This window comes from Excalfactoria chinensis, chromosome 6, assembly GCF_039878825.1.
Source record: "Excalfactoria chinensis isolate bCotChi1 chromosome 6, bCotChi1.hap2, whole genome shotgun sequence".
NCBI classification, from domain to species: domain Eukaryota; kingdom Metazoa; phylum Chordata; class Aves; order Galliformes; family Phasianidae; genus Excalfactoria; species Excalfactoria chinensis.
In genome coordinates this window covers 28,607,471-28,628,739 of record NC_092830.1, presented here as the reverse complement: position 1 = coordinate 28,628,739, position 21,269 = coordinate 28,607,471, and the positions used below count along the sequence as shown (strand labels likewise).

Below are 21,269 nucleotides of genomic sequence, written 5' to 3'. Positions count from 1 at the left end.
CTATGTTAATTTCATGCCTTCCTTATGGCCTCTTCTTAACCTTTCTCTCTATTTTGGGCCCTTATTATGTACTTGGAAGGTTGTGTTCCCAGCCTAGCATGCAGTAAATCAGTGAAGTGTCACCCAGGAGCTCATCTTTTAAACTCAAATGATGGAAAACATTTCTGTTTCATATATTTTCATGATCTTAAAATGGGATTTCAGAGGGCAGAGGTTAGTGAGAAGACAAAAAAATTGCATTTGGAGACTCTGCTAATCTGAGCTTCATTTCTTGTCCGTCTGTCTGCATCCCTCCATCTGGAATTAGTGGAATAGGACAAATATTGAAACCAGCAGAAAGAAGTTTCTGTTCATTGTTCCCGTTCGGCCACCTCTGCTAAAGCTGTAACATTTGGGAAAGGGATACGGCTGACATCTGGAAGCGATACCTACTTCTGCTAGCCTAGTAACACCTTTTTCTTGTGAGTTACCAGAGCACAGCTTCTTCCCTGTAAGAAGTTGGGATATAGTCAGGGTGCCTGGTATGTGTTAGTGTGACAGCATGCAGGTGAAGATCACACTCTCTGTTACAGAAGATTTGGAAAGCCCCATTTACCCAGTTGCAGTGGATGAGATATGCCTAAGTTGAATGTATCTGAGGCAGTTCAGTAGGCTGCAAAGCTGTCTCTACTGTCTGTGGTAGGATTTTGAAGGTAACGGTGTAGGGGAAGTGGTGAATATCTCCACTGTAAAGGGACCACTGAACAGTGAGCCAAATTGATTTTAAGGGGAATTTAGCTGTTTTTCAAACATGCTTACTACTGTCTGTCTTTGCACAGTGGCTTCTGGCCTCTAAATACCCTCATGTTTCTGCCTTCCTGCCTAGGTACAGCCATTGTAACTGAACAGCATGCAGCCATGTGGACAGATGGGCGCTACTTCCTGCAGGCAGCAAATCAAATGGATAACAACTGGACGCTCATGAAAATGGGTATGCAGGAGGATGGGAACATAGAACAAGTACAGGCTGTATGGATGCATTGTCCGTAGTACCACATGGGCTGTAGGGAAACCTTGTCACACAAGACATGTCAGATCCTGCTCCTGCTTTAGGGTCCTGTGACTCTTTTTGTGCATTGGTGTAGACATGCACTAGGAAAAGTCTGATGGACTTGACTGTTTTGGTAGTGTGATGCCTTATTTCAACCTCTTTGTTTCTTTCTTTTTTTTTCTCTTTTAAATCAATGGAGGTCTGAAAGATACCCCAACTCAGGAAGACTGGCTGGTGAGTGTCCTACCAGAAGGCTCGAAGGTGGGAGTGGACCCTTCCATAATTCCAGCTGGTTGGTTTTACTTGATTTCATAACTGGGCTGGGCAGTTAATTTTGCTTCCTTGCTTCTCTGGCTAAGCTGCTGTGTGATGATATAAAGCTTAATTTTACTGTGTTTCAGCATAGATGTGGTGGTGATGAGTTAAGCCATTATGCAAAATGGGTTGGATTTTGGTTTTAGGCATGTACAGTGAGAGCTTTGCAGCAGCGCATTGACTACGTGACTCTGGATCTACAATGGGCTTACAGTCACCTTATCTGTGCTTGTCTCAGGCACTTCAGCACAAAGAGGCTTGCCTTGGCCAGCATTTAAGCCAGAACACCAAAACAGAATTCACTCTGCTCCTTATGCTTGGTGATCTCAGCATCTCTTTAGTTTTCTCTGTAGGAAACACATTTGTGGAGAAGTGCCAATTATACCAAATGAACAAATATTTGTATATTCATGCTTCAGAACATGCAGCCCAGTTGAAAGATCACTGGGGAGATCTTTCCTTGGTTCAGATTAGCAGAGAATCTGACTCATGGCAGTGTCCCTTGTCTAGTCTAACACGATTCTGCACAAGAGTAGAGGAGATGGTTCTAGTGTTTCCTGAGGTGGCTTCTTCTGGTGTCTTCTGCCACCTAGCTTAGCAGTTCTTCAGCAGTACCATGAAGCTCCTGGGCTGCAAGGTTCTGTATCTGGTTCTGGCTGCGTTTGTGAAGCTGTAATTATAATAGTTTTTCCTTTGTGTTTTATGGGAAAAGGAGGAAGGGGAGCCTAGAAAGAAAGCAGGAGACCCAGATTCCCAAGCTCACCCCCAGTTAATGGGGCTGTTATTCAACTGGTATGCATTCTATGAAACTACTACTCTTAAGTCTTTTCCCTTTGGTAGACCAGTGGAAGAGGATGTCCAAAGTCTTGAGAAGTGCTGGCCACGATCTTGTACCTGTCAAAGAGAACTTGATTGATACAATCTGGACAGACCGTCCTCAGCGGCCCTGCAAGCCTCTCATTGTGCTAGACCTGAATTATACAGGTGAGAAACTTTACTCCTGATAGGTGGACTATTTTTACTGCTTTGGCTCCCTTTTGTTTTGTCTTACAAAATAGTAAGGAAAAACTCTGCTGGAACCTAATATGATCCACTATAGTTAGGTTGAGAAAGTGGTCAGACTTACGGCCCTTTTGTCCTTGAAAGGTCGCAAGATCATTTGCTAGAAGCTGGATAACTTCTAAACAAGTCTATGGATGTCTGGAGAGAGCAAGTTTGAGGTGGTTAGTATCAGGTTACGAGGCAGGACTGAAGAGCACAAGCAAAACAGTGTGCTTTGAATTTCTCCAAAATCCAGTGCATTTTGGTTTCTGTCCTTATCTCCAGTAAAGTTGGTGACTGTAGCTTTCCATGTTGTGTTTTGCAGGGGTCAGCTGGAGAGAGAAAATTGTTGCCCTCCGTTCAAAAATGGCTGAGAGGAAAGTCGTGTGGTTTGTGGTAACAGCTCTGGATGAAGTAGCATGTAAGTCTTTGCATTTCCCTTTTGGGTTCTTCCTATTAAATAAATTTCCTCCCTGCCTTGGAAAGGAAGAATCCTGACAGAGAGAGGCATTCATGACAGCCAGTGTATTTGTAAGAGGTTGATTAGCTTGTATCAAGTGTTGTTTAGAAACGAGGTCACAACTGATGAATCTGTACTTTTACACATTGCCTTTTTACACCAGTACAACCCCTGAGTATGTTGTTGGCTTAAGAAATGCAGCAAATCACCAACTTTGGGTAGCAGGCTGCGTGAAGGGAAGGTTGTAATATAAGCCTAAGGCAGCCTGCAGAAAAAAAAACCAACCACAACCTGTGAGATTTTCTGACTGTAAAATATCTTCATGCTGCCTCGTGGAGGCCGTTTTGTGCTCTGGAGGTTGTGCTACAAATAAAGCAGTGCAACATATGGCTTTGTTTACACAAAGCAGGGGTGAGGTATACAGCATTCACAGTCATCTTCATAAATTTCACAAATTTTTTACATTAATCTCTACCTCTCCACTGTTTAGCAAATGCTTTGGTTAAAGTGAATATCAGAGCTCAACCTTTGTCTCCAGATCACTTCAGCTCAGGATCCAAGGGTCCTGTTAGAGGGTCCCCTCTGTGCTTGAGACCCCAGGTTAACTAAGTCTCCACATCCTGGCTTCCAGCCCAGTACTTAGGAAGGGTGCATGTGCAGAAACAGCAGTGATTCCCCTGTGACTCTTGTTACTAGCTTTTGTATCCTTTGTGCATCCCAATGTACAGACTGAAGTAGTGGGAACATAGTCCTGGCAGGATGTGTGCTGCTAATGAATATACTTTGTCTAATCTGACAAAATAAAAATGAAAATGGCATATTCCTAGCTTCAGTACTGCAGGCACAAAGTTGCTGTCACTGGGAGAAGCCAGCTTGTGGAGGTCTGTGGGCTCTCCTGGATCTGGGTCGCTGAGCACAGGGCTTGTTTCATGAAAGAAATACTTACGGGAGTGGTGAATATGACTCCTCTCTGGGGATGCCTGTGTGAGTAGAGATTGTCTGTCTCACCTTTTCAGGTGCATCTCCAATTAAATTAATGATAAATTGATGCCCTGAGGTAGTTTCAGATGATAAATAACTTCAGCAAAGCTAAGCTTGGTTATGAATCAGGGGTTTTTAAGATGGACCAGAAGAACTCCTGAGAGAAACTTACTGCCACGTGCCTGGTTAATTTCTTGTCCTAAGCTGGGGGAAGAATGGAAAGGTCCCTTTAATTTTCTTTAATTCAGTTTCCTGTACTATACTCCAGACAAGTTTCTGAGGACAGAGAGAAGGCTACAAAGGAGTCTATCGCCTCCTTACTGCATTGGGAATTAACTGAGCAAGGAAGTTTGTACCCTTACAGTAAAGAGTTCTTTGTGGCTCTTTCCTGCTTTCAAGTGACCTACTCCTTCCCTGGGGAGAATCTAACTATTTTTACTTTCATGGCTGAATTTGCGCAGTTCAATGAATGCAGTCCGGGTTGTGATTTAGGACATGCTGTTTTTTTTTTCCCAGCTGTCCTGCTGGCTGGTCTTATTGCCTTGAGTAACTCATTTCAGCTAATTGGATATCCTGGGGTTTTCATTTGACCCTAAAATCAGAAGTTTGAAGATGCTGAACATCTCCTTCCACACTGCTGTTGTGAGGAATTAAACCTTCATCAAAAAAGGCATGAAGACAGCAGTCCGAATCTGAGATATTGGAAGCCCAAATAAAGGGCCAAAAAAAGAGGCACTTTTGGTATTGCTTATTGTTTCCCTCCTTCCTCTAGTATTAAAAGGAGGATTGGAATGAAATAATATATCCTGTTTTAACTTTGAACTTTTCTGGCAGTTGAGAAGTGAGCTCTTACCACACTGCACAGGCAACAAAGGACAAATAATACCATTTTTTTTTCTTCTTCTTCTTTTTTTTTTTTTTTTTTTTTAAATTATTTCTGTAACTTTTCCTGTACCTGCTTTGTTCCCAGCCAGCCTTCCTTTAGAAGTTCAAACCTAGCTTCCTTGCTGGATTATAGTGTTTAAACTGCAGTTCTGGTGCCATCTCCTGGCAAAACTTTGGGATTGCCAGAAAAACAGTAGGATGTGGGGACAGCTGGGTGCGAGCCGGACCCATGGCCTGCGCTCATGGCGACTCATTGCTTGACTGTATTTTGGTGAGATTATTTTTGGTTTTCTTTAATGTTGCAAGAGATGAACCAGGACTGTGATTCTTGGCATTCTTATTTTCCAGGGCTTTTCAACCTCCGGGGCTCTGATGTTGAGTACAATCCTGTGTTTTTTGCATACGCCGTCATAGGAATGAACACAATCAGGTGCTTGTATTCCCTTCTTCTGTTCCCCAAGGTGCATTTTTCTCTCAGAGATCTGTTTCAGGAAAGTTTTTGTCTTTTTAAAACACCTATGCTCAGATGCTTTAATGTTGCTTTGGAGCCCTTTTGTCTTTGATATTAATTCCTTTCTTCCATTGATCAGAGCTAGAGAGTTAGTCAAGTGCTCAGCTGTGCTCCTCAGCACTTTGGCTGACTTTCTGAGTGACTTTGGGCAGGACAGCTGATCCCTCTGTGTCACTCTGGGTGAAAAGCGGGTAAGAGTGAATGCTAGCCTGGGTACTGGGAGACTACTCTCTGACGCCACAGAGGAGTTGCTTCAAAGCTTTTGAGACCACATAGTAAAGTCTCAGGACTGGTTTATGACAGAAGGTTTCTTTCCTGTGACTGCACCATAAAATGAGCTTCCACAAGCACAGGTGTTTTAGAATCATGTCCAAGCTGCTAGATAGATGCATTTGGAGTAAAACCTTTGGTGATGGATACAGGCTGTGTGTGAAGGATGAACTGAACTTTCCACTTCAGTGAAAGCAAAAGCAATATGGTACTTAAAGCAGCAGTAGATTTTCCATTTTGAGATGTTACCCCTAAAAATGAGGGAATGACTATTATGTGCTTTGTTTCTCTCTTGCTTGAAGCACAGTGATGGCATACAGCCATTCTGAATGTCATACAAACAAAAATGCTGTCAGCTCCTTCTCAGCAGGACGATACTTTGTAATTCAAAACAGAATTTCAGCTGTATGAAGGCCATTGGATAAAACAATAGAGAGCAGAGTGTAAGGCATAATTGACAAACTCCTTTATCATGAAATGTCACCAAAACAGTGTGGTTTTTCCTTCCCTACCTTAATGTAGCTGCTGTCAGATGTGGTCCTACCTCTCTGCTCTGACTTTTTTTCTCAGGCTCTTCATTGATGGTGACCGGATGATGGACCCAGCTGTGAGGGAGCATTTACAGCTTGACAGTACCCTGGAACCAGAATTTAAAATCCAAGTGATGCCTTACGGATCTATTCTGACAGAACTGCATGCTGTTGGTGCGGACCTCTCACCCAAGGAAAAAGTGTGGCTCAGTGACAAAGCCAGCTATGCTCTAACTGAGGCCATTCCCAAGGTGTGTGGCTCTTGCAAAGTGAAAAAGCTTTTCTACTTTCTGTTCATTGTGGTCAGGAATGGTGTTAATGAGGGCAACTGGATTCAGCTTCCCCTCTGCAAAGAGTGCTGCAGGCTGTAGCGGAAGGCATCCAGCCATACTGAAGTACTGAGGGGTTGTTTAATCCTGGGGTTGCTCTTGATGGAGCTGCCCTTCCAACTCACTAAGCTGATTTACCCAAAGAATTGTCAGCTTAAGATAAGACAAGTACAGTGAGAGAGGGGAGGGAGAGGGAGAGCAGGGTGAACTCAGGTCAGTGTGCCTATGGCTGGAGTAATCAGTGTTATGTGGACCAGCAGCATGAAGTGGGAATAGAAATTGAAGCAAAGAAGTTGGGATGCACTTAGGAGAGGAAGCACTGGGCTTAGCCTGGGCTTCTGAGGATGGTTCCCCTTATATTCTCAAGCCACTGAAATAAATGAGGCAATATATGATGTCTTTTGTATCAAAGAAACGAGGAGCAGAGTGACAAGAGTTGTTGCAGCAAAGACACTTGTGAGTACGCAGATAACTTGCAGGTGCTGGTTGTCTGTGAAGTGAGCACATCTGTTGAGGGATAGTTGTGCCATGTAAATAACTTTAGTACAGTTCTGTCTGCTCTATCTTACCCTTGTACTTGAACATGGCTGTCTGGGAGTCCTGTGTTTCAACCTAAAAGTCATGAAAGCGGATGTTCAGGTTAGGACAGAACTGCAACTACAGATTGATGAGCCAGATTGTGTGTGTCTTGTATTCATCTCTTGTTTGCTATAGATCACATTCTCTCTGGAACATCATCCAGTTTACATCAGCATGTACTAAAAAACTATTGTGAGTAAACACACTACGCAGCAATATGGCTAGGAATCAGGTACCAGTGGGTATTTTCCAGATGTTGCCTTGGAAAACCAGACCCACAAAACAGAAATGTTTTGTTGAGTTACCGAGCAGTGCAAGCTTACTACTTTAGAATCGCAAATTTATTTTAAAAACAAATGTAACCAAACCACAAGAGATGTACATGAGCAAGACAAGCAGCGTTTTACCTCTGCTTCGGGTTAAATTTTCTGATGCCATCATTCCATTTCTAGGTGCAAATAGCACGTGAATACAGAGCAGTGACATTTTGCCCGCTGCCCTTCGTTGAGTGTAACAGAAAGCATAGATTTGGTGAGGCATTCAGGATAAATTGTTGTTAACCTCTTGTCTTCAGGTGAGAAAACCCCTTGTTGTATTTTAGTTGGTGTCAATAGAATAGCCCCACTTTGGGTAAGTTGCTGTAGTTGATTTATATGGGGTGTCCCTATGGACAAGTATGGCAGGTCTGGCCTAGGTTAAGAAATTTAATGGGTCCTTTTTGCAGTGCAAGCGGTGCTGAATGCCCTATGTGGGGAGAGACCCTGCCTGAAGGAGCTCTATGCTGTAAAACACAGGAGGGTAGGAACTGAAATAGCTTGATTAAATACACTACAGAAAGCACTGGCAAAGCCAGAGATTTGCAAGTTCCTTATGCTGGGTGTTTTTCACTAGCTCTGCACCACTTTGCAACAGCTGAGCAGCTGATCTGGGGTGCTTTAAAGAACCTCAGTACTGGAAGTCCCTTTGCTGCCTGTTTCCACCAAAGCCAAACATTGACATTGGCAAAAATCCAGTTCGTTATTAAACACAGATCTGCAAACCCTTTACAGGTTTGCCTACAAGTACGTGTAAATACGCTTTTTCACAAAAGATTAATAGAACCTGATGGTATCTTTAAAAGACAAACTGATCTAATACAAAATCTAGCTGTTGTAAAATTTTATCCTGACTCTGAGAGAACTTTGCCATGGCTTTTTCCATACATCAGTTTCTGCCTAAAGTAGGGTAATTCTCCTTCTGAAAGAATTAAAGAATTTGGAAACTGCAAATGTGGTCTTTGCTGAGGGTCTACCAGACCTTCCCTATGAATCTGGTGTTTATTTGTATGCTGATGTACTGAGAACGTGAAAACAGTGTGTTTCTTGGGCTTTGCTTGCGTAGGTGCTCATCCCATTTCATTCCCCCAGAACAGAGGACTGTGGAGCAAAAGACTTCACTTTTGTTCCATCCTGTGATACTGACTGTGGTAAAGCTTTGACAAGGAGCTTCAGTGAATTTCTGAAGATATGTGGATAACCAGCCAAGCATTCAAACCTAAGGACAGCTGGTGTTTGGGGAAGTGCCCAGTGGAAAGGAATCAGTTACTAGTTCTTGCTACAGAGGACAGCTTTGTCTCAAACCCCTGACGTAAGCTTCTTTCAGAAGAGGATAGCATGTAAAGCTGAGCTTTGCAAAGTCTTTTCATGTTTCTTGGGCTACCGAAGTATTTGTCAGAGCTGCTGATCATTAGTAGTGGTGTTCTCTGCTGGAGGAGCCAGACTATTAATAGGCTAGGTACCTGGGCTGGGTACCCTTTGCTCCCTGATGCTAGCAGTAAGGTAACAAGTCAAGGTGGCTTTTGAGATCTGTTTTCACAGCTTAAATTCCATCTGTGTTTCTGGGATTGGTCTTTCTCCCTGGCTGTCTCTGGTTCTTTAGGTTATGGCATTAACAGGAAAGCCGTAGCTCAGATATTGATATTTAGTATATCCAGTCTTGATCCTTCTTCATGATACGCTGTTAACCCTTCAGTTCCCTGGATTACCCTGATGGTTGATTTTCCTTTAGTCAGGGGATGTTTCTGCTCTTTATTTCCCAGTACGCAATCAGTATCTCTGTGATGAAGGTTGAAAAAGACTGCCAAAGTATGAATTGTAGCCAGGCTGAATTATTAAACCTGTAGGATTACACAGTCTGACTAATCCACAAGTAATCCTGTCCTTCTGCTGCAGGCTTACCGGTATCTCACCCCATATACTCCCATCTGCATTGCAAAAGCTGTGAAGAATGCATTGGAAACAGAAGGCATGAGAAGAGCACATGTAAGTGAAGCCTTGAGAGCCTCCTTGCACATGGCAGGAAGTTTGCTTTACCTTCAGGGAAAGAAATGTCATTTTCCTTTCAATTTTGGAGTTTTGGGTTAAAAAGTAAATATTAATTTGGATGGCAGATTAAAAAAGGTTGCCTACTGCTGTTGAATCCCATCTTTTTCAATTGATTAGCATTTCGTTGGAGTGAAGAGCAACATTTTAATTGCACGAAGAGCCAGCCTTGCTTTGTTGGAAGACCATGCAGACTTGAAATGTTGTTTAGAATCTGAGCCCACAGAGGGATGTTTTTTCTCTGCTGATAGTTCTGTTACTTGTCTCACTGAAATCTTAACATTATTGTCACTTGAACAAACATGGCTTAAAGAATGTAGAGCAGTTATTGACACATGGTGCAGAATACAGGCCAAGATTGTCAAAGCAGCTAGTATCCTCAGAGCACTGTTTTTGCATCACCATTGTGACACGCTGGAAATGAGTTTGATTTCCCAGGATGTTTCACGTTTTCAAGCAGAGAAGCTGCCTGTGAAACATGTTCACAGTGGAGCTGAAATGTTCTGGTGTTTATTTTCTGTTAGTTTTAAAGAGGATGGTTTCACAACAGGAGAAATGTGCCAGTGAAAGCAGAGCTGACAGTTCTGGGCTTTTTCCATATTTGCTGCTATTTTCTTGGGATCTGCTAGCTCTTATTTCATTGTTTATTTTAATAAGGAAAAAAAAGGGACTGTGCAAAGAAGGGCATGTACCCCTGTTGCATGGCCAGATGTGTTGCATGGTTACCTCTGATGAGCTGAAATGCATAAAAGACACTTGAAAATCATATGTGAGATGGTCAGTGTTTGCTGAGTACTTGGCAGTTCTTCAGAGTAAGATACATCCCAGCTGAAAACCTATGTTAAGATTTATATATTTGTCCTCATATGTTTGCAGTGCTTTCAGCAATTACAAGATGCAGAAGCTGGAAAGACCAGGTTACCTCTTAGTTTGCATTTATGAAATTTGCAGGTTGAACTGCTTTGCCAAGAGCAGTATTTGTATTGAGGCTTGATAATTTTTTCTTCTCAGTTCCATTTTCGTGTGTTTATTTGAACACAGATTAAAGATGCTGTTGCCCTGTGTGAACTCTTTAACTGGCTGGAGAAAGAGGTGTGTATTATTATTAGTTTTCAAGTTGGAAACATTATTGCTAAGTAAAATTCTCCATTAGCACAGACTTTTTAACATTCTTTAGAATGCCTTTGATGTAAGTGGGGAAATAAGTGGGGTTTCTTTAGTTTGGTTTGGGGAATTTCAATTCTGCTTCTATCCAAGGCCAAATAAATTTGTTTTGAAAACATATTCCTGTTTATGTTACAAAAATCAAAACCAGAGCAGGTGAGGAATTATATGGATATGCTTAACATAGTGTTGCTCACTAGCTTGTGCTGCTTTAGTAGTGCAAAACATAAAAGAACGTCTATTTTGGTACAATACTATGCAGGTATTCCTATGATTGTCAGCACTGACTGGCAGCTTGGACAGATTTGGTGTTTAGGAATGGAGAGGTGCAGTCATGCCATGTACAGTAGAAATGAAATAGTAAAATAACTCATTTGTCAAGGCTGAGTTAGAAGTACATAGTGAAGATACAGAGTTCCAGATGTTACACAGTGACTTATAAAGCTGCACTGCTTGCACGCTCCTGATTGTCTGCATCCATTGATTTCACCTATGAAAACGAATTGGTGCTTTCCAGAGGCTGCCTTTTCTCATGTCTGAGTACTTCATGAAATCTGCTTCAAAGGCTGTGAGACGTATCCCTTGTCCTCCTTTTCCTGTTCAATCCAGGGGAAGTTGATTGAGTTGGTCGCAGGTTTTGATTTATCAGATGCTTAATATAAAATTTAACATCCTTTGTTTTTCTTGCAACTGCTTCCATCCCTAGATTAGAGGCATAACATTTCTGCTGATACCGTGTTCTGTTGAAAGGGATAAAACTGTTTAAACTTGCTGTAACCTGTATTTGAAGAGATGTTGCCTTGTGAGTTGTTACTTTGTGCGTATCTCAGTGAAATCAATACTGCACTAAGTGGTCCCTGGACAGGGTTCAGCAGTCATGCCCTGAGTAGCTTTGTGCTTCTCACATGCCACGCACGGTACTGCTGGGTTTGTGTTTGTCATTACTGAGGAATGAGGACAGAAATCCTGGAAACAGGCCACATTGGGGTTGGGTTTCATAACGCTCGGAGGGGATCCCACTGCTGAAGCATATAGCATTTTCATTGTTTGTTGGTGTACTAATTCAACCTGCATCTTTATCCAATAGGTTCCAAAGGGAACGGTGACAGAAATAATTGCTGCAGACAAAGCAGAGGAATTTCGCAGGTAAAAAGCAATGAATTGTGCTGCAGGTTGGGACACTTGAATATAAAACTATTAAGACTATTGCTTTGTTACCACAAAGTAGCTTGTGTAAGCTTTAGATTTCATCCTCTCCTGATGGAGAATTAGTATTGAGAGACACTCCAATGTACACCTAACAGTATCTCTAGAAATGCCTAGAAGTAAATAATAAAGAAGAAATTGTTCAGGATGTCTCTTCCCTGGGTGGTATGAGTGGTAATCTTACATGTAAGAAAAGGACAAAGAAGGAAAACATTTCCACATTGTTGGAAGGATAGGATTGGTATCTGTACAGCTTCCCTACTGGTGTTTTGTGCCCAGGCAGCTAACTTGGCTAAGAGGAAGGCTGAGATGGAGTGTCCTGTCCTCAGTTTCACTTCATCTTTTGCATTCCTTTTGCTTGTGCTGTAGCGATCACTATCTTTTCTTTCAGCCAACAGAAAGACTTTGTTGAATTGAGTTTTGCTACTATATCAAGCACTGGTCCAAATGGAGCCATCATTCACTACAAGTAAGAGAAATGCTGCTTCTTTTTTCATCCATCAGCAAACATATTTGGAGTGAGTTGTCTAGCTTCTTTGTAGAGTCACAACAGGGTACTCCAGGGAGATGTAGTCACTGTTTGCCATCTTATTTTGTTCCACCAGAGCTTCCATGCATACTAAGTAGAGATCTCTCCCTGCTGGCAGCATGTATGTATTATGATGCTGATCTGCTCAGGGGCCATGGAAAAAGGCTATTTTGTGGGTAGAAGTCTGAGAAGGACAAATATGAAGTGCAAACTGTTCTGCAGTGTGTCCAGGAACAGATGTTGAGGGTTTTGCTGGAAGCTAGAAAACGATTCTCTGTACTTTAGTGCTATTTACTGAAGAAAACAAACTCCTCAGTATGATCTCTGGCTTACCACATGTTGAATTGCTGTTGCCACAAAATCAGAACTGATGCATCCAGGCAAGCACCTGATAAGGCTTCTGGGTTGTAGGTATGAGCTGGAGGCTTTAAAACTGTGGATCAAACAACTTTGTGTTTAACTGAACAGGCCAGTTCCTGAGACCAACAGAACACTGTCTGTCAACGAGATCTACCTCCTGGACTCAGGAGCACAGTACAAGTGAGTGGGATGAGTGGGACAGAACCACGGTGTTTTCTATTCCTAGTGACCACCTAGTAGAATCAGCTCGCAATTGCTCTGGGATGCGTGGCAATGTGTAATTTTGTCTGCACTGCTGTTTCACAAGGAAACTGCTTGTTGTATCCCCTGTGAAGGATTGTGGGATTCTGAGTGTAGCCAAGTACATTGCACACCGGGTGACTGATCCCTACCAGAAGGCACTGAGCTAGTTTCTGGGCAGCTAGCCAGGGTTGCTCTGAGTCCTTTTGTCATTGTGATGGGGCACGTTTCTGTTCGTTGCAACTCTGCTCACTGACTTGATCATGTTAAGAGTTGTGGGGAGTTGGGAGGAGATCTGGCTACCCAGGTTTAGCCTTAGGCTGCTTGTGCAGCAGCCTGCACAGCTAGGTAAGGCACCCTACCAGGATGTGGGCAGTAGGTAATGAAGGTGGAGCAGAGGAGCAGGACAGCACTGCCCTGTGGCATCCTTCGCTTTTCCAGAGAGAGTCTCAGGTGCAAAGATTCTTATCCCAGTGCCCACTTGGGTCTCAGATATGTTTTTGGGTAGGCATCATGTCTTTTGACTCACTCTGTGCTGTTTTGGCAGTGACCTCGGTTCTCTGCAGCTGTTTATTATGGAGCTCTGACTCCACAGATAGTGAAGAAAGTAGTGCTTTCAACCAGTGTAAATATATGAAAGTGGTTTGTTCAGGGAGATACAGGGTAGACCTGGCTGCTCCTCTGAGAGATGTGCCTTTTTGTTTTGTCAGTCAGGAAGAGCTTTGAAAATGAACCATGCAGACATCCTTTGATAAGGCTTTTACAATGAGATCTTTACCCCACCCCTCTGATGGCCTAATTAGCAGTTTCCTTGGTGCCACTGTGAAAAGCAAGTCTTTGAATAGAATGTAAGGTGGACATCAATGACACTCAGCAGAGCATTGTGACAGGGATGCTCAGCTTGTCACTGCTGAGAAGTTAAACTGTGAGCTCTTTGTGTCTGTGGCCCCGAATGTACTGGGAAGAGTGTTGGTACAGGAGTGAGTGTTTCAAAGGTAACTCATTATTTCAAGAGCCTCCGTGTTTGACAGCAAGCTCAAAATAATATCTGCATAAGGAACTTTTTGAATGTTTCAGACTAAATCCTATCTAAATGATGGATAATTTCTAGTAGTCTTAGCACAAAGCATCCTGAGAATGAAAAGGACTCTAAACCAGCTTTACGCATCCTTCTTCTGAGCTGCTGGCTGTAATTTATACATAAACTTGTATTTTCAAGCTGTTAATGAATCATTTATCCTATAATAGAATGAATTTGGCCTTCTCTGTTGTGTTCCCAGTGGGCAGGTACCAGCTGCTAAACCCCAAATTCACTTGCTTTTTATGAGCAGTCCAGATTGTAATTTGAGAAGAACTTTGAGATCCTTATGTTCGAAAGAGAATGTGTATGTTCAGCATGTTTTTGGGATTAGGATCTTTTATACAGTCAGCCTTATGTAGCACAGAACAGACAACTTTACCCAGTGGTTAGACTGGTTGTTTTTCTGCAGTATGACTGTTTTATTTGTTTTTTAATGCCTTTTCACTTTAATCTTTCTTTTTTCTCCCATTCCTTTGCTTTATGAATCTTTCTTTGCCTCTGGAAGAGACGGTACAACAGATGTGACCAGAACAATGCATTTCGGCACACCATCAGCCTATGAAAAGGTAGGTTGGCATCTCAGTGTGTTTTGCTATTTGACCCTTAATATTAGAGATACTTAATTATGATGATGGCTTAAATTTAGTGATGTGTCTTGTTGCTATGTTGTCTAAGGGATCTATCAAGTATCATTTCTTTACTAATGAAAATGACAACGTTTTGATTAAGACTGAAAAGGAAGCTGTCAGACTTGATTTTTTTTAATATAAAGTGTTTAGAGAATTACCCTGTTTTCTATCTCAAATTATGCACCTCTCATTTACTCAATGGCATATCTTTTTGACGAAGTAATAAAATCAGTGGGCTGAGGATACACATTACTGGTTTGCCCAACGTGGGTTATGATGGGAGTTTAATTTAGCTTTAAGCTCAATGTCTAATGTAGAGCTGCATTAGTGGTTTGAGCATAGCATACTGTATAAAACATAGTCTCAGGTTGCTCTGAGGTGGTCCATGTTGGAAATTCAGCGATGTAAATTTCTTTATTTTAAATTGTTTCTTTAATTGACACTCAATTATTGTAGTTTGCTCAGTGATGAAAATAGGATATGCTTAGGAAGTGAAACTGTTAGCCACAAAGAAAATCAGTCACATAGGTCAGGTGAATCCTGCTGCTAAACAGGTTTGTGACCCTGTGCATATTAACTGAGGAAGTTAATCTTCAGAGTATTTTAAACTCTTTTCTGCTCATGCTTTGATTTTTGCATTGCATCACCATAGGAGGAAATGAGCAGGTCTTTCCACATCTTTTGCTACCAGATGCAGTCTTCCTTTCTGTTTTGGGGAAGGCCAATGTGTTGTTTCTCCCTTTTTATTTACAGTATGCATTTCTTTGGCAGGAATGCTTCACGTATGTCCTCAAGGGACACATAGCTGTGAGTGCAGCCATCTTCCCAAATGGAACCAAAGGTAAGTTGATGAGTTGGAGTGTTTGACCATGACGGTGACTTCTGGAGAATCATTAAGTGATGTGAAAGCAGCATTATGATTGATAGGTCCTGATGCATTAGGCAGATGTTGGTGTAGCTGTCTGTGTCTGTTTCAATCACAGCATGTTGGATTCTGGATTATTGATTCCCCCTCTTTTAGCAGTCACCAGTGCTGAAAATTTAGGGAGAGAAGTCTGGAGGGTGTCTGAGTGCTTTGTTTCTAGGGTGATGGTGATGCTCCTCAGTGATGAGCACTCCTGGCACATCTGTGGCGTTTTTGTGCTCTGACATTGTCTTTATGCTTTGATTCTGAGACCTGTCAAAGTGATGGGTCACTTTCCAGTTTCAAAAAGACTAGCTAATTCTCTTCCAGTTCATGTGGAATCTCTTTTATCAGTGAGCAGCGTGGGAGAATAACACATATGGGAGCTAATTTAATTTTGTGCTGGAGAACATGTGATATACAGTCATTGCTGGTGAATGCTGCAAGCTCTTTCCTCTCTAGTCAGAAACTTGACATAAGCATGCCTCTTTGTAGGGTGGATTCCAGTTCATTTTCTTATGTATGTGAGGAAAAAGCATCTGGCTGATGGCATGAGAAACCCCAACTGAAGTGAACAGTATAGAGTGTCAGTACTTGCACATGATCGATGTTCATATGCAGGCAACAGAAATCTCCTGCGTTCTGACTGAAACAGCCTGAAGTGATGGCATCCAGGAGAGAGGTCTGGCTGGTTAGTTCACCAAGTAGAATTGCCAGCTCTTCCATGTGAAGCTCTCTTAGTGTAGCTGCCTTTAAAAAAAAAAAGGTACTGAATTCTTTATGGGCCATTTAACTGCTAGATTCTTTGCTGAAAACCCAAGGAAAGCAAGCAGCAGTGCCACGTTTTGCAGGCTGTATTCTGAAGAGCTGTGCAACTTGAGTGGAAGAAGGGTTCTTTCAGTGAGGATGTGTTTGAATGGCAGACATCTGCTCTGTAATTTCTGACAAACCAATGACTTGTTTTACTTTTCCCTTTTCTTTTAAATTTTTTGTTTTCTTTGCACATTTTTCAGGTTTGTACCCTTCATGTGGTTTTCAGTCTGTGAGGAAGCCTGAGTTGATTAACTTTTCTTTCCATGTGTGTCTCTTTCCCTTGGCCTGCAGGTCATCTTCTAGATTCCTTTGCTCGTTCTGCATTGTGGGATTGTGGTTTGGATTACCTGCATGGGACAGGACATGGAGTTGGTTCTTTCCTAAATGTACACGAGGGTCCTTGTGGCATTAGCTATAAGACCTTTGCAGATGAGCCCTTGGAGGCTGGCATGATTGTCTCTGATGGTATGTAATATCAACAGTTCTTTCTGGCTACTGAGGGAGGGACCGTGTTCTTAATATGCAGTGGAAATAACTTAGTGGTGAAGGGAGGATGTGATCATAAGCTCTGGTCCTGCCTCCTCAGTTTGTTACTTAGTCAAGCTTTCTGGGTAAAGACACTGATTTTATCTATCACCTTTTCATTTATGCCATTGAGTTCTGCAGACCTGCTTCCTTTTTTGTAAAGTGCAATCCTCAGCGGATCTGTGTTGCTGACCATAGCAGTTCTGGCATATGGCCTCCCACTCTCCAGATGAAGATCTGGCTGCAGAACATGGTGAACACCAGATTTTCAGGGGCTGTGCTATGGGCAATTTGAGATAGTTATTACATGCCTTATTTTTCCAGCAAGACATTAACAACCTTCTGGGTTTTACTAAGAGACCTGCATTCCTTCAGGGCTGCTACATCCTTTCAGGGAGTCAGGGGAGCACTCTAAAATAATTTCAGGGAAGGGGGTTTTCTACTGGCCTTTTGTAAAGAGATGAATGTTTACAGAGTTTCTGGTACTTGGAACCATGTACTTGGTACTTCCTCTTGACTTGGAAGGAGACTCTCTGAGCTTGAGGGCTGTCTGTCTGGTTTCTCCTCTCTTTGAGAACTTCTGCTGTCACCTTGCTCGGGGCTTCTGTGCAGATTAAGTAGAGTCAGAAATTTGTTTGCCTCTCTGGGTGCCTGATGTCAAGATTGTTTAGCAACCTCAGTGAACTAAAACTACGAAGGGGAAGTTTTGCCATAGGGAATAAGCTCTTTCACAGTGTAGCTGTGTGTCTTAATTAATTATTGTCTGTTTCTACAGAGCCTGGGTACTACGAGGATGGGTCCTTTGGGATCCGAATAGAAAATGTTGTCCTTGTGATCCCCACTGAAACCAAGGTGAATGACCTGCTCAAAATGTACCTTTCTTTGTGGCTCAGACTCATAAAACTTGAGGTGGGACAGTGCTGTGGACAGTTAGTCCTACTCAAGACTGCTGCTCACCAAATCCCTGCTTTGGTGAAGGCTGTTTCTACGTCTTTTCTATTAATGGAGACACAGAAGACAGTTCTGCTTCAGCAGTTTCCGTAGGTTAACATGTGTATGTGAGGGTTGTTCTAAAATGTTTCTGTCTGGGGATCAAAGACCAGAACCTTTTTTAATACAGCCTCTTGGATATGTTGTTGTAGCATTAACTGATGCCAGGTTAGTCCCCCGTGGCAGTAGAACCAAAACTATGGATAGATTTTGACATAATAATTTCAGGTCTGGTTGGGATATGCTTTTAGAAATGCCAGACTGGAAATTACTGTGTGGTCATCAAGTCTTGTACAGCTGTGACTTGGGACATGGCCTTTAGAAAGTGGCTATTGAAAGAAATGACTAAGATTTATGTGGAGATTATCTCTTCGGTATATGAGAAAAAGTTTTTGGTAAGTTGCTGCTTTCTCATCTGTATACGAGGCTGTTTTTCTCGTGGTCAGTGACAACGTGAGCTGAAGAGTATGATCTTGCTAGAGCAAATTGTAAGAATTTGCAACTTCATTTGTCTTTTGCAGTACAACTTCAAAAACAGAGGAAGCCTGACTTTTGAACCCTTAACACTGGTTCCAATTCAGACGAAAATGATTGATGTTAGTTTGCTGACACAAAAAGAGGTAGGTGAAAAGAGCAGGTTTCCACTGTCCTCTATACACTAGAACTGTCTTGTTCTGATGACATGGACCACTGTCTGCTGTTTTAGTTGGTAGATTCAGAGGATGATCTTGAAGAACCTGACTTAATTTTCAACTTGATCCGGTTGTGGGTGGTTGGGTGGAATAGATGACTTTAGAATTCTTCTCATCTAAATTATTCTGTGATGAAGGCAGCAGGGGCCATTTTGGTAGTTCCTTTGATATGGTATTTGCTGTTCTCATGTTTTGTCTTTTTCTGCTTTCATTGTCAGACTCTGGTGTTGTCTCCCCAGAGACTTACAGTAATTACTGTCCCATGTTGCTTTCTGTGTATGATCGTGATCAATCCCATTCAGCAGTGCCACATTTTGCAGTGCATTTGGCCTCTGAGCAGACATCAGTCATATTTGCTCAGCAGCAAGTATTTCCTAAATAGCTTTATACCGTAGCTTTCTCTTTAGGTTTCCCATTAACTTCACCTTGGTGTGTTTCATGCTGATTTTTATCATACTGTTCATTTTTCTTCAGCTTATCCTGCTTTTCTGAATGGTAATTCCATTTGCGTTTCTTTTATCTGAAGAGGACTGTGAACAGTGTCGAGACTTACCTTAAGGTTACCTGTTGAGATCAATAGGGCAACTTGTATCTCAGCAGTGCGCTGTTCAGGGTTACAGATGTGCAAAGCTTTCTATTAGTCTGTGCCAAGTAGCTCTTCTGACTTGTTGGAGGCAGTGATTTGCAGAGATTTTGAATACTAGTCATTTGAACTGCACTTTAGCACCTCTCAAAACTCAGGACTAATTGTTTCAGTTCTTTCCCTCATCAAATCTACAAGTTGCTTGAATGCATTAGGGGTCTGTCTCTGGGACAGGATGCCATCCCAGCCTCACAGCCCAGTCCCAAAGGGCACAATGCCCCACTAATGTCTTTGCCTTTATAGTTGTGTACAGCCACCAGCTATTCTGTGTTTGTGCTGAATGTCATATCCTTCCTTTTCTCTAGTGTAACTGGGTGAATGACTATCATCTAAAGTGCCGGGAAGTAATTGGAGCAGAACTGCAGAGGCAAGGTCGGCATGAAGCTCTTCAATGGCTCATCCGGGAGACAGAGCCTTTAATCAGAGTTCAGTAGCACCGTGGTTGTCTTTGGTATGTGGAACATCAGGACTGCTCGGTGTCACATCGCTCTACATCTTCTTGGCCCTTGACACCACTGGGAGAAAGTTCTTCAGTAAAACTTTGGAAATCAGGAGGGGGGTTTTGTTTAGTGCTTTTCTCTTTCCCACCACGTGCGGGTAATGGGAGGGAAAGAAGGGTTACCGTCTCAACATTTTTCGAGGGGGAGGGGAAGGCTGAGAATAGAAAGCAAATAAAATACTCAAGCATGTTGCCTTTGAAATGGAGATCTTGAAATAAGGGTTGTAAGAAACAATACTGGAATATTTTATATGATCTGTTTTTTTTCACTGTGAAAACTAAGTATTTTTACATACTTGGGTTCCAGTTGCTAAGATTCTACCCACACAGCAGGACTGATTACTGAATAAAAGCTTCCAACCTGTTATTCACTTTGCCTTCTCTTGCAGTCAGTGATGCGTTGGGTTTGACAGCCTGAAGAAGGGCAAGAACCAGATAACTCGACCCTTATGTGTGTATCCAGATCAGACAGTGAAGAAATACATATAGAGCTTCCTTGTGCTAGGAACAGGGCAGATGTTATGAAAAGGCCCGACAGGAGCTGTCAGTTCTGTCTATGCTTTGTGACAGATCGTGGAAGGGATTTGGTGACACAGAGGGTTTTGCCTATGGAGCACTCAGGCCAGTACTGCTGTCTATTGTTATGATGTACTGAGTACTTGTATAACCCTTGGCAGCGCAGGATGAGTTGGCAGTATCGTGGAATTATAGCTCTTCCTGGACACAGGGCAATTATTACGTTAAAAAAAAAAATAATACAGTGGACAAAAGAAGGCTTCTGTGCAACTTGAGTTCAAAACCAGCCTGACCTCGGATGCCACAAACGGTACTCTGGATTGCTAGGCAGTGCACAAGGACATCTAGTGGCTAAACGAGCTACTGCAAGGTAAGCACCGGTGTGAGCTCGTCCTACCCTTCAACAAAGGGAGAATGTTCTCTTCTGCAGCCTTCTGGTCTGCCTTCTGAAAAGTCCCTGTGTGCAGCCTCATCGGGGCACTGTCCTTATTGCTAAATGGTGGTATAAGAATACACTTACTAAAAGAAAAACTCGTAGTGTTTGAAACAGAGAAAAAACACTAAAGCTCAATATTGGATATAAAAAGGACAATTGGGTAACTAACTTAGATTCCTGATGTCGTAAAGAAATGGTCTGTGCAAATGGAAATGTTCATATATATGTAGCTTCCTCTCTCTTTTGTTTTTTCCTGCAAGAAATTCGGAGAGGGAAATGTTGATCTCTGTTAAATGGCATGAAATTGGTATTTACTGCAAGAGTTCTGGGAATTGGAAGCAGTATCATGTATTCAGACAGAAAAGAACTTGGAAGCGAAACTAGGGAAGAGAATTCCAGGAAATAGCATTGCCTGGCCTCCTAGCTCTGTCATCCAAGAAAGCTTAAAAGCAGAAGTGCAGTCAGTTCTTAAAAGTTTATTTTGATACTATACTTTCTACAGATACATGCATTTAAATATGCAAGTGGTTTCCCACTGCTACATGCAAGTATTAGCCGTCAGCTGTCTGTGGGATTCCCTGCTCACATATCAAGCTGTCCATAGTGTCTCATGAGTGTATGCCATCTAAAACAGACTGGGGAAAAAGCGTTTCTTCCACAGGAGTGTATTATTACCTTTGATGGTACTGACTGTGCTACGGGATCAAAGAACAGGCAGGGGATCTCTGAACAGGTTGTGACAAAATGGGAA

General features: G+C 42.3%; 1 protein-coding gene across 2 annotated transcripts in view; it reads left to right on the top strand.

Annotated features, from left to right (window-relative positions):
- Window positions 1-19,941, top strand: part of XPNPEP1 (X-prolyl aminopeptidase 1) — a 30,020-nt gene extending 10,079 nt beyond the window's left edge. For both annotated transcript variants that reach the window (XM_072340455.1, XM_072340456.1), the window contains exons 5-21: window positions 866-970; window positions 1,230-1,322; window positions 2,186-2,329; window positions 2,712-2,807; window positions 5,061-5,142; window positions 6,064-6,274; window positions 9,142-9,231; window positions 10,333-10,383; window positions 11,543-11,601; window positions 12,053-12,130; window positions 12,659-12,730; window positions 14,377-14,437; window positions 15,272-15,341; window positions 16,509-16,682; window positions 17,518-17,594; window positions 18,254-18,352; window positions 19,373-19,941. In XM_072340455.1, coding sequence (XP_072196556.1) covers window positions 866-970; window positions 1,230-1,322; window positions 2,186-2,329; window positions 2,712-2,807; window positions 5,061-5,142; window positions 6,064-6,274; window positions 9,142-9,231; window positions 10,333-10,383; window positions 11,543-11,601; window positions 12,053-12,130; window positions 12,659-12,730; window positions 14,377-14,437; window positions 15,272-15,341; window positions 16,509-16,682; window positions 17,518-17,594; window positions 18,254-18,352; window positions 19,373-19,501 — 1,691 coding nt within the window. In that variant the 3' untranslated portion in view covers window positions 19,502-19,941. The remainder of the gene's footprint in view (window positions 1-865; window positions 971-1,229; window positions 1,323-2,185; window positions 2,330-2,711; window positions 2,808-5,060; window positions 5,143-6,063; window positions 6,275-9,141; window positions 9,232-10,332; window positions 10,384-11,542; window positions 11,602-12,052; window positions 12,131-12,658; window positions 12,731-14,376; window positions 14,438-15,271; window positions 15,342-16,508; window positions 16,683-17,517; window positions 17,595-18,253; window positions 18,353-19,372) is intronic.
- Window positions 19,942-21,269: the final 1,328 nt, after the last annotated feature.